The sequence below is a fragment of the Pseudorasbora parva genome, chromosome 13 (assembly GCF_024679245.1).
Source record: "Pseudorasbora parva isolate DD20220531a chromosome 13, ASM2467924v1, whole genome shotgun sequence".
NCBI classification, from domain to species: domain Eukaryota; kingdom Metazoa; phylum Chordata; class Actinopteri; order Cypriniformes; family Gobionidae; genus Pseudorasbora; species Pseudorasbora parva.
The window spans coordinates 45,266,660-45,279,159 of NC_090184.1; the positions used below are offsets into that span (position 1 = coordinate 45,266,660).

General features: G+C 39.0%; 1 protein-coding gene across 1 annotated transcript in view; it reads right to left on the reverse strand.

The window, feature by feature from the left end:
- The window catches only part of fbxl17 (F-box and leucine-rich repeat protein 17), a 354,283-nt gene that overhangs the window by 221,301 nt on the left and 120,482 nt on the right, over positions 1–12,500 (reverse strand). Inside the window, exon 6 of the mRNA XM_067414572.1 lies at positions 4,814–4,921. Coding sequence (XP_067270673.1) covers positions 4,814–4,921 — 108 coding nt within the window. The remainder of the gene's footprint in view (positions 1–4,813; positions 4,922–12,500) is intronic.

The following is a 12,500-nucleotide window of genomic DNA, read 5'->3' on the forward strand; positions in this document are numbered from 1 at the left end:
ACACACAAGCACACACACGCATGCCGCCTCACACACGCATGCAGCCTCGCACACACACAGGCATGCAGCCTCGCACACACACAGGCATGCAGCCTCGCACACACACGCAAACAAGCACATACTCGCACACACACAAGCACACACGCATGCAGCCTCGCACACACACACACACACAAGCACACACGCATGCAGCCTCGCACACACACACACAAGCACACACGCATGCAGGCTCGCACACACACACACACAAGCACACACGCATGCAGCCTCGCACACACACACACAAGCACACACGCATGCAGCCTCGCACACACACACACAAGCACACGCATGCAGCCTCGCACACACGCATGCAGCCTCGCACACACACACACACAAGCACACACGCATGCAGCCTTGCACACACACACACACACACAAGCACACGCATGCAGCCTCGCACACACACGCATGCAGCCTCGCACACACACACAAGCACACGCATGCAGCCTCACACACACACACACAAGCACACACGCATGCAGCCTCGCACACACACACACAAGCACACGCATGCAGCCTCGCACACACACGCATGCAGCCTCGCACACACACACACACAAGCACACATGCATGCAGCCTTGCACACACACACACACAAGCACACGCATGCAGCCTCGCACACACACGCATGCAGCCTCGCACACACACACACAAGCACACACGCATGCAGCCTCACACACACACACACACACACACACAAGCAGCCTCGCACACACACAAACCACATACTCGCACACACACAAGCACACACACACAAGCACACACACACACACACACACACAAGCACACACGCATGCAGCCTCGCACACACACGCATGCAGCCTCGCACACACACGCATGCAGCCTCGCACACACATGCATGCAGCCTCGCACACACACACACAAGCACACATGCATGCAGCCTCGCACACACACACACAAGCACACACGCATGCAGCCTCGCACACACACACACACACAAGCACACGCATGCAGCCTTGCACACACACGCATGCAGCCTCGCACACACACACACAAGCACACACGCATGCAGCCTCGCACACACACACACAAGCACACACGCATGCAGCCTCGCACACACACACACACAAGCACACACGCATGCAGCCTCGCACACACACACACAAGCACACGCATGCAGCCTCGCACACACACGCATGCAGCCTCGCACACACACACACAAGCACACACGCATGCAGCCTCACACACACACACACACAAGCAGCCTCGCACACACACACACAAGCAGCCTCGCACACACACAAACCACATACTCGCACACAGAGAGATCAATGGATTAGTTGATCCCAGTTAGCTGAGCCAGAAGATTCGACATTTCACCATTTCAACCAAAAGAAAAGAACTCTAAACTGTGACAGAAGGTAGATTGATAATGTTGAACATATAAACAGATGCAACTCTTAATAAAAGCAAGTCATTGTGTCTGAAACCGACACGTCGCTGCAACACTCTTTCTTTATTGATCATCTGTAAAGATTAGATCTGATTGATCTGGAGAGTTAATATGTAAAGCGCTGAATATGAGCGGAAACACGATCGCATTATAAAGCCAGACTGAAGGAATCAGGTCATGAAGTTTGGCTCAGTTTAAGAGTCGTCATCTCACATTCTGCACACTTCGCTCTCGTCCTCTGCGCTGAGATTGATTTATTTCACGAGGAGCTCTCTTCGGGCCTTTATAAATATAATCCACACCTGAGAACGGCCCGAAGCTTTGATGATCTGAATAAAAACGGTCCCTCTGGTGGAGAAGCGACTAATTTCACATTCGGTGCTCTGAAGTGGAGTGAAATGGAAATGTGTGTCCAAGGAGAGACGGAGAGGCTGAGCTGGGACTTCATTTAAATAACTATTGTGCGGCTGATGCCACCAGGTGAATTGCATAATGTAATGATATCTTTACCAACTGGAAATGAAAATGAGACGCACAGTCCTAAAGCTTCCTGTGAACGCCGAGAAAGAGAATCACTTCAGAGAAACCGGATCAAACCAGCAACAAATGACTGATGACAAACCAATGCGATTCAAAACACTTCAGACACAAACGATTCCTTTGAACTGAATCTTTTTAAACTAAATGACTCGATTGGATTCTGACTAGTTTTGCATGCCTGGATGGTTACTGTTAACTTCAACGACATTTTTTGTAAACGTTTACATTAATTGAAATAAAGATGAAGTAAAAAATATAAACTTGCAAATCTTATTTAAAAAAAATCAAGAAAAAAGTATAAAATGCACAATAATTGAAATAAAGCTGAATTAAAATAGGAAACAAACTTGAAAAACGTAAATTAAAACGTAAGTAAATTAAATAAAAAAGTTAAAGTACTAAAGTTATTCTAAATTAACACTAAATAGTAATATTATTAAAAATGTTTTTTTTAATTGAAATAAACAGAGAAAATTGAGAAAAAAGACTTGAGAAAATTGTAATAAAAAGTTGAAGTGCTAAAATGATTAATACTAAAACTAAAAATGTATGCTAAATAGAAATATTATTAAAAATATTTACATTAATTTGAATGTAAATATTAGAAAGCAAGGTTTAACATTTTTAACAAGTTGAAGTGCTAAAATTATTATTATTAAAACAAAAATGTATGCTAAATATAATTAAAAATGTTTATGTTAATTGAAATTAAGCTGAATTCAAATAAAATATAAATATTAGAAGGAAACAAACTTGAAAAACTTGAAGCACTAAATTTATTAATACTAAAACCAAAATGAAATGCCAAATAGAAATATTATTATTAAAAAGTCTGTTAATTGAAATACAGCTGAATTAAAATACAATGTAAATATTAGAGAAAAACAAATTTGAACAGTTTTATAAAGTTGAAGTACTGAAGTTATTAATACTAAAAAAAAAACATGAATGCTAAATAGACACACTAAAAAATTTATGTTAATTAAAATACAGCTGAAATACAGTACAATGTAAATATTAGAAAACAAAGTTTTAGCAAAAACGTAAAAAAATACACAGAAAATTACAAAATAATTAACACTAAATAGAAAAATATTGTTATAAAGTAATATAAATAAAATATTAATGATATACATAATTTAATTGTATATGTATATATTATTTCAAACAATAATTAAGAATTGAATAGTTCATATATAATACTAAAATTTAAATAATAATATTTACACACAAAAAACACTATCCCATAATGCACTGCGCTCAAACCGACTTTCCGTTCTGAACCAGAAGTTATACAGACAATACACATTTTGACTCATTATTTTCATTCACTCGAGGAGACGATCAAGAGCGGACATCTTAAACCAAAACAGATATTAAAAATTAAAGTGACATTAAATACTGTGCAGTTTTCAGCTGAACACAGTTTGGGAGTAAAGCTGTGGGTCACATGTTCATAAACAACACAAAGTTGATGTTATGTACTGCAGAAATATAAAGAGTAAAAATGAAGCGATTCCACTAAACATATTGGATTAAATAATGTTTAAAAAAGATCCAGATCAAAGGAATCATTTGTTATTAATGCATTTAAGTTTAGAAAAAACAACTGATTCATTTGAACTGAATCTTTTTAGGTATTCAGTTCTGCTAGATGACAAATGAATCAAATCTGATCAGTTGAAAGATTCAATTCAAAATAATCATTGGTTTTTAATGTAATAATAATAATAATAATAATAAAAACATTTTAATTTTTTATAGCTCCATTAAAAGTAGCTTCACAAAAGTAAAACATACAATTATACAAACAATGTATTGTATTCATGTATGTTTAGTTAAAAAAAAAGACTCTTTAGAACTGAATCTTTTGAGTGATCAGAATTCATTTGATTAATTTGTCATCTAGAAGAATTAAAAAGCAAAAATTAGTTTTTAACATAGTATATTTATGTAAGTTTAGTAAAAACATGATTTGCTAAATTACAAATTAATCAAATTAATTTTGATCATTTGAAAGATTCAGTTCAAAAGAATCATTTGTTTTTTAATGTACTGCATATCCATGTAAGTTTAGTAAAACAAATGATTAGATTGAACTGAATCTTTTGAGTGATCAGAATTCATTTGATTCATTTGTCATCTAGAAGAACTGAGTAGCAAAAAAGATTCAGTTCAAAAGAATCATTTGTTTTTAATGACCTGCTTCCATGTAAGTTAAGTAAAACAAATGATTAGGTTGAACTGAATCTTTTGCGGGATCAGAAGTATTCACACGCGACTAGTATTTCGCTCTACACACAGTGAGAGAACTCAGTTTGGTTGTAAACATTGCTTCACATGTTCCTAATCAACAACTAAGAAGCGATTTTGTTCGGATCAAAAGCATTTTGGATCTAATTTGACACCATTTTATCTTCCTAGAGTCCCATCTGTTTCTGCAAAAGATGCCAGTGACCGTGTGAGGAGAAACAGGGCCAAAAAATATTTAAACAAAACAAAAAACAAGAATATCATTAGCTAATAATTTCCATGCAGGCAATTACAGCAGCTCTTTGGCCACGCCGGTGTGTTGAAGATAACTTTCTCTCATTAGCATGCTAATGTGCAAACAGCAGGGTGTGTTGGATCCTCAACATTTCACGATTCACCTCATTACACATTAATGAGATTTAAAAGTGGAGGCAAAATAAAAATAACTTGTGAAGTTGGAGGGATGCGTTTGGATGTGCGGCGCTCATTACCGCAGACAGACAGGTGAGATGCTTCAAACGGGGGCTCGAGGGACGAATTTGAGCAGATTTGAGCGCCTCTTACCCTGGTGAGGTGAATGACGCCCTGCGATGTGACCGAACAGCCCATAAAGCCCACGAACTGCAGCTCGGGACAGTTCTCAGCAAACGCCTGCACTGATTTATCCGTCACCTGAAAGACAGAGGGAAAAAAACACGGGGAAATTAGTCTCAAAATAAATCATCAGCAGGGAAATGGAAAAATAACTTCTGATAAACACAACAGACGTTCATGCTGAAACCTGCTGGAATCCCTGACCAGTACCAGTGCTGGACTAAAGTGATTAAAACTTATAAATACACTTAAAATACGGCAGCTAAAACAACACAGAAATGACCTGACATCATGTTCACAAGTCTCTGAGGTCCAAGTCAAGTCTCAACTCTTTAGGGTCCAAGTCAAGTCTCAACTCTTTAGGGTCCAAGTCAAGTCTCAACTCTTTAGGGTCCAAGTCAAGTCTCAACTCTTTAGGGTCCAAGTCAAGTCTCAACTCTTTAGGGTCCAAGTCAAGTCTCAACTCTTTAGGGTCCAAGTCAAGTTTCAACTCTTTAGGGTCCAAGTCAAGTCTCAACTCTTTAGGGTCCAAGTCAATTCAAGTCAAGTTTCAACTCTTTAGGGTCCAAGTCAATTCAAGTCAAGTTTCAACTCTTTAGGGTCCAAGTCAAGTCTCAACTCTTTAGGGTCCAAGTCAATTCAAGTCAAGTTTCAACTCTTTAGGGTCCAAGTCAAGTTTCAACTCTTTAGGGTCCAAGTCAAGTCTCAACTCTTTAGGGTCCAAGTCAAGTCTCAACTCTTTAGGGTCCAAGTCAAGTCAGGTCAAGTCTTTAGGGTCCAAGTCAAGTCAAGCCAAGAATTTAGGGTCTAAGTCAAGTCAAATCAAGTCAAGTCATTAGGGTCCAAGTCAAGTCAAGTCTTGTCTCAAGTCTTCAGGGTCCAAGTCAGGTTAAGTCAAGTCTTTAGGGTCCAAGTCAAGTCAAGTCAAGTCTTTAGGGTCCAAGTCAGGTTAAGTCAAGTCTCAACTCTAGGGTCCAAATCAAGTCAAGTCAAGTCAAGTCAAGTCTCAACTCTAGGGTCCAAATCAAGTCTCAACTCTTTAGGATCCAAGTCAAGTCAAGTCAAGTCAAGTCAAGTCTCAACTCTAGGGTCCAAATCAAGTCTCAACTCTTTAGGGTCCAAGTCAAGTCAAGTCAAGTCTTTAGGGTCCAAATCAAGTCAAGTAAAGTCTTTAGGGTCCAAGTCAAATCAACTCAAGTCTTTAGGGTCCAAGTCAAGTCAAGTCAAGTCTTTAGGGTCCAAGTCAAGTCAAGTAAACTCTTAGGGGTCTAAGTCAAGTAAACTCTTAGGGGTCCAAGACAGGTTAAGTCAAGTCTTTAGGGTCCAAGTCAAGTCAAGTCAAGTCTTTAGGGTCCAAGTCAGGTTAAGTCAAGTCTTTAGGGTCCAAATCAAGTCAAGTCAAGTCTTTAGGGTCCAAGTCAAATCAACTCAAGTCTTTAGGGTCCAAATCAAGTCAAGTAAAGTCTTTAGGGTCCAAGTCAAATCAACTCAAGTCTTTAGGGTCCAAGTCAAGTCAAGTCAAGTCTTTAGGGTCCAAGTCAAGTCAAGTAAACTCTTAGGGGTCTAAGTCAAGTAAACTCTTAGGGGTCCAAGACAGGTTAAGTCAAGTCTTTAGGGTCCAAGTCAAGTCAAGTCTTCAGGGTCCAAGTCAAGTCTCAACTCTTTAGGGTCCAAGTCAAGTCTCAACTCTTTAGGGTCCAAGTTAAGTCAAGTCTCAACTTTTTAGGGTCAAAGTCAAGTCAAGTCTCAACTCTTTAGGGTCCAAGTCAAGTCAAGTCAAGTCTCAAGTCTTTAGGGTCCAAGTCAAGTCAAGTCTCAAGTCTTTAGGGTCCAAGTCAAGTCAAGTCAAGTCAAGTCAAGTCTCAAGTCTTTAGGGCCCAAGTCAAGTCTCAACTCTTTAGGGTCCAAGTCAAGTCAAGTCAAGTCTCAACTCTTTAGGGTCCAAGTCAAGTCTCAACTCTTTAGGGCCCAAGTCAAGTCAAGTCTCAAGACTTTAGGGTCCAAGTCAAGTTAAGTCACAAGTATTTGAGGTCCACGTCAAGTTACAAGTCTCTGAGGTCCAAGTCAAGTCAAGTCTCAAGTCTTTAGGGTCCAAGTCAAGTCAAGTCAAGTCAAGTCTCAAGTCTTTAGGGTCCAAGTCAAGTCAAGTCACGTCTTTAGGGTCCAAGTCAGGTTAAGTCAAGACAAGTCTTTAGGGTCCAAGTCAAGTCAAGTCTTGTCAAGTTAAGTCTTTAGGGTCCAAGTCAAGCCAAGAATGTGTGTGTGTGTGTATGCATATATATATAATTTATATATTATATTAAAATTCAATAAATATAATTATTATAATATAATATAAAATGAATACATTTTAATAAATAAAATAAATTACATCATACTACTGCATATATAACAATATACCTATAATATAAAAAGAATATATTAAATATAATTATAATATAAATAATATTATATATTATGAATAACTGATTAATTAAACCAATATAACAACTTATGAACCTTTAATAGACAAAGTTTATAATATCTATATCATTATTGTAAATTATAATAATATAATAATTTATGATATTGCACTGAATTATTAAACCGATACAACAACTTTTATTTAAATCTTGCATTCAATCAAGTGTGAGTCCTCTCTTTGACCTTTGACCTTACGCAAAACCAAGACGCATTTCATCAAATCCCCACACACAATACAGAAGCAAATCAAATCTGTGCCGATCAAACCCAACTGATGCAACTAATGGCTGAACAAATGTAATAAGTGAAGCAGGATTTCAGCGGGCCGCCCTCTCGGTCACCCGTACGGGGTCAGAGGTTAACCGCCGCCCGTAACATTCAACGCCGTACTTAGAGATGATTATTCTGGCAAAGCTTCCCTGGCACAGTCGGTCGGGTTTATGTAAAGGACCTTAAAGAGACACACGGCACGCAGAGAGCTTTTCAAACCCGTCTGGAGTGATGTGAAAACACACTCGCTCTAAACGCATGTATCATGAGGGTTTTGCTAACCCCGTTTAATCTTTTAATCAATTTTTTGTATTTATTTATTTATTTTCGAACATGAGAGAATAAAAATACAATAATGTTCAGACATTTAAAAATAGAATAATGGAAAAGTAAAATAAAAAACACAGCAAAGTATCTTACTTTCCTGTAAAAACATGCTTCTATCTCATGTACGAAAAAGGAGTAGGAAGAAGCAAAACGTATATACTCCGACACCTTTAATTCTTATTTTCCTTTAAATAACATTCACATGCCTACGCACACACATACACACATCTACAAATATACATACGCATGTACACATTTGAGTAAATGCAATTTACTCCTTTGACCTCACTAACACACACACACAGTATGCCTTCTTTGTTTTTGTGTTGGTTAAGTTAGTGAAATATTAGGTTTTATACTCGGTCACAATAGTGGGAAACAGCATAGTCAGAATTCATACAAATACCTCAATTAGACCCATTTAAAAAAATTAAAATATAACATATCCAACATATAAGAATGAGATATGATTAGAAATTACTTCAAATTTCTATTATTTCTATTGTTCATGAGACACAAATTTTCCTGTCATTTCTGAGCTTTCCCGTCGTCATTGTGTTAAGATGGCAGTACCAAGAAATAAATCTGTGTAGTCACATCACAAATTACCCAACAATGTTAGACCTGCCCAGAGCTCATGTAGACATCTTTAATTTTTATTATGAATGAAGATTTGCTTCAAAATGGAAGTTGCTTTTTAATACCACACTAAAATAATGTGAGGAAAATTAGCGGTCACGTTTGTGACCGGTGGAATTAAAATTAACTCTTTCCCCGCCAGCATTTTAAAAAAAAGTTGCCAGCCACCGCCAGGGTCTTTGACAATTTTCACAAACATTTGATAGCCCATAGAATATTTTGTTTAAAGAATATCTGAGCATGAAATGTATCAAAAGAAAGAGCTGACCCTCTTCTTTTAAACAACAAATAAAAACGTTTTATTCTAGTTTCATGTATTCCTTTTTTATCAACACTTGATTATGGGTAGGTTTCTTAAAAAAGCTAAATTTTGAACAAAAAGCTGAGAAAATCACGTGTTTGTGAAAGACTGACTCCAGATCAGATTCAGAGATGATCAAACACCGATGAGTAGATCGAGTCCATCAACACCGCTAATGCTTCAGTCCTGGAGCTCGTCCTGAGTCCACGTTTCATTCAGTAACATTAGGCAGTTTTGATTAATATTATGTTTAATGATGATGATCACGTTATTTTTAATATGCATATGATTACATGCGATCGCTCGTCTCACTGCGTCTTACTCGCGTGTGTTTTGATCAGGAGATACAGTGCTCATTCAGGAGATACACAATAGCGCCCGACAGTGAAAACACGGAAAATTACGTTATTGGCCTGGAGGAGTTTTTTCACAAATAATGGAAATTTCCGTGTTTGGCAGGGAAGGAGTTAAAGGTCATCCACGCGAATCCGAGTAAGATGGAGGACTCCGTCTTAAAGGGATAGTTCACCCAAAAATGAAAATCCTGTCATCATTTACTCCCTCAAGTTGTTTCAAACCAGCATGAATTTTCTTCTGCTGAACACAAAGGAAGATATTTGGAAGAATGTTTGTATAGAAGCAGATTTTGAGCCCCATTGACGACCATAGAGACAGAGCGTATTTAGGGGGGAAAGCAATCCAGTGCTCTCCATTGACTTTGTATCGCGTGAAGCGGTCGCCTCGTCTTTTCTTATTTATATCAAGAAACAGAACAATGTCTAAACGCTGATATGTGACAAGGTGTGCAGCAAACAAGCTAAAAAACACATAACTACGTTTTTATAAGCTGTCGACCCAAAAAACGAGCGTTTTAAGGAGACAATACTGGATACAGGCACTAAGACGTGAAGCTTCAGCAGGAAGAATGGGTCAGTTTTGGGATCCAGACACTCAGTATGTCTACGTGTGCAGTAAATATTTAGTCAAATATCCAAATGTCAGTTTTATATATTATATTTCCTGTCTGTGATTACTTTCCCCTACAGTGGGGGTAGTTCTCACTGTAATATAACATGTCACGCTCTGACCATCCACTTTTGTGTCCTTAAAAGTTCGTTTTATGGCTCAACAGCTTACAAACACTTCTGGCTTTTTGTTCCTGGGTTCTTTAGCTTGTTTTCTGTACACCTTGTCACATTTCAGCTTTTAGACATTGTCATTTTTGTTGTAATAATTCAGAAATGATAAGGAGGCGCTTCCAGCAACAGAAAGTCAATGGAGACGGCTGGTCTGTTTTCCCCCCGGTGGGCGTGGCTTACAGATTATGTCTCTATAGTGGGAAAAAAATACTATGGTAGTCAATGGGGCTCAAAATCTGCTTATATACAAACATTCTTCCAAATATCTTCCTTTGGGTTCAGCAGAAGAAAGAAATTCATGCAGGTTTGGAACAACTTGAGAGAGAGCAAATGATGACAATTTTCATTTTTAGGTGAACTGACCCTTTAAGCCCCATCCATCTCAAGCCTCAAGTCTCTTTCATGTCTAGGCTCTTTCTCAGGCCCGTGACCTCTACAGCCACAGATTTTAGGGGAATGTGTGGTTTCTACATCTGATATCTCGTGACCTCTGACACTAATCCATCTGGACTGATGGGAAGAGCCAGGACTCTACGAGCACCCTCAGAAACACTCGGAGAGGTTTGGCAGCTCGTCCTCTTCGCTTTAACACGCTGAACTCAATAAAACAGCAGTGGTCAGTAACGCGGATTCAGAGCTCGAGTCTCAGTTTGAGTGCTTTGGAACAAGAATTCAGCTCTGAACGGAGACCAGATTAAACCACAAGCACTAAAGAGCCCAGAGCAATAACTCCTACACCTTTATTTCCAGCTCATCAAAATTCCTGAATGATGAAATGATCATTTGTTTTAGTGACTGGATGAATGGAAACACGTCCAAGTCATAAATTACCCTCTAAAAAAAGAGAGAGAGAACTACAGAATAATAATTTTTACGACACATTGACTATTTTGTTGTTGTTTTCAATATTATAATTTTCATTATCATTTGTTTATTTTAATCTGCATGAATCAAAAAACATACTGCTATGATGTATGTATGAATTGAATTATGCATTACACCGATGAGATTGAATGAGAATTGGCGGGAAATGTGTTTAACCAGAGGTGGACAGTTACAAAGTACATTTTCTTGAGTCCTGTACTTAAAGGGGGGGTGAAACACTCAGTTTCAGTCAATCTCATGTCAATCTTAAATACCTATAGAGTAGTATTGCATCCTTCATATCTCCGAAAAGTCTTTAGTTTTATTATATTTATAAAAGAAATATAGGCTGTACCGAGTCTTTCCGGAAAAAAACGAGCGGCTGGAGGCGTATCGAGTGGGCGGAGCTAAAGAATGACGAGCGCAAAGCGGTGACGTCCTCAAGCGTGGAGAAACTCATCGCTATCGATCTCAGCTAATAGATATATGATCCAGAATCATTCGGAGGCTGAAATAAATTGAACAGGAGAAGCAGCAACAGCAGGAAGCTGTCAACATTTGTGTGTGTTTACTCGCAGTTTATGAGGACATGATTCGGTTTATGGACTATTGTATACGACTAAACCTTAGCAGGAGCAAGCAAAACGGTTTTGCACGTCAGACTAGTGTAACGTTATACAGAACAACAATGGAGTCCGTTAGCGCATTTGAATGACGAAGCACGCGATCGTGTCGTTTACTGATGTTTACTCACGCGACGATAGCCGACAGCACAGACATCTGAAGCAGTTTAACTCACCGGCTGCTTCCAAAGCAGGACCGAACCTTTATCGCTGGGACCGCTCCGTCAAAAACACACTTCTTTGGTATGATTTGGTGAAGTCCTGACAGCAGTGACGGTGGAAAACCACTTTTGCGTCGCGACTGAAGCGATGTTGTGAAGCTTCCCGTCATTTCTGCGTTCAAATCAGGTCAAATGCAGCGCTGCCTTCCCAGAATGCTGTGCTGAAGCGTTGAAGTCGCTCGACGTCACCCATAGGAATAAAGTGGAGCGCGGCGCGACAGAAGTGTTCACGGACGACTGGATCTGCAGCTGAGAGTGTGTATGGGCGTGCGTTTCCTCTCTCGCTCTAGTCACGCGGGCGCGCCCTACCGGGAGAAGAGCCCGTACGGCCCATACAAGGACCTTCCGCTCTATTAACGTCAAGCCGAGCCATACTCGAAAAAAACTCTCCGAAACTTGTGAGAAACCGGAAGGAGTATTTTTGACACAGAAATACTCCATCAAACGTCCAACATTAGTTTTTGAAACTTTGTCTATGTTTAGGATGGGAATCCAAGTCTTTAACAGTGTAAAGCTCAGTATGCATGAAACAGCATTTCACCCCCCCTTTAAGTTCACTGTTTGAGTCTCTGTGCTTTACTGGAGTATTATTTTTTCTGTAAACTTATGACTTTAACTTCACTCCATCTGAAAGACAAATATAGTCCTTTTTACTCCACTACATTTCTATCAAGGTCGAAAGTCGTTTCTGTCGCAGCTCTGAAAGTCAGAGGATGATTTTTTCCTTCTTTAAAAGGTGTTTTGTTGTTGTTGTTTCAGACAGCCTATCAGGAATCGCTCTTATAGGGTCATATACATTTCCCAACACTG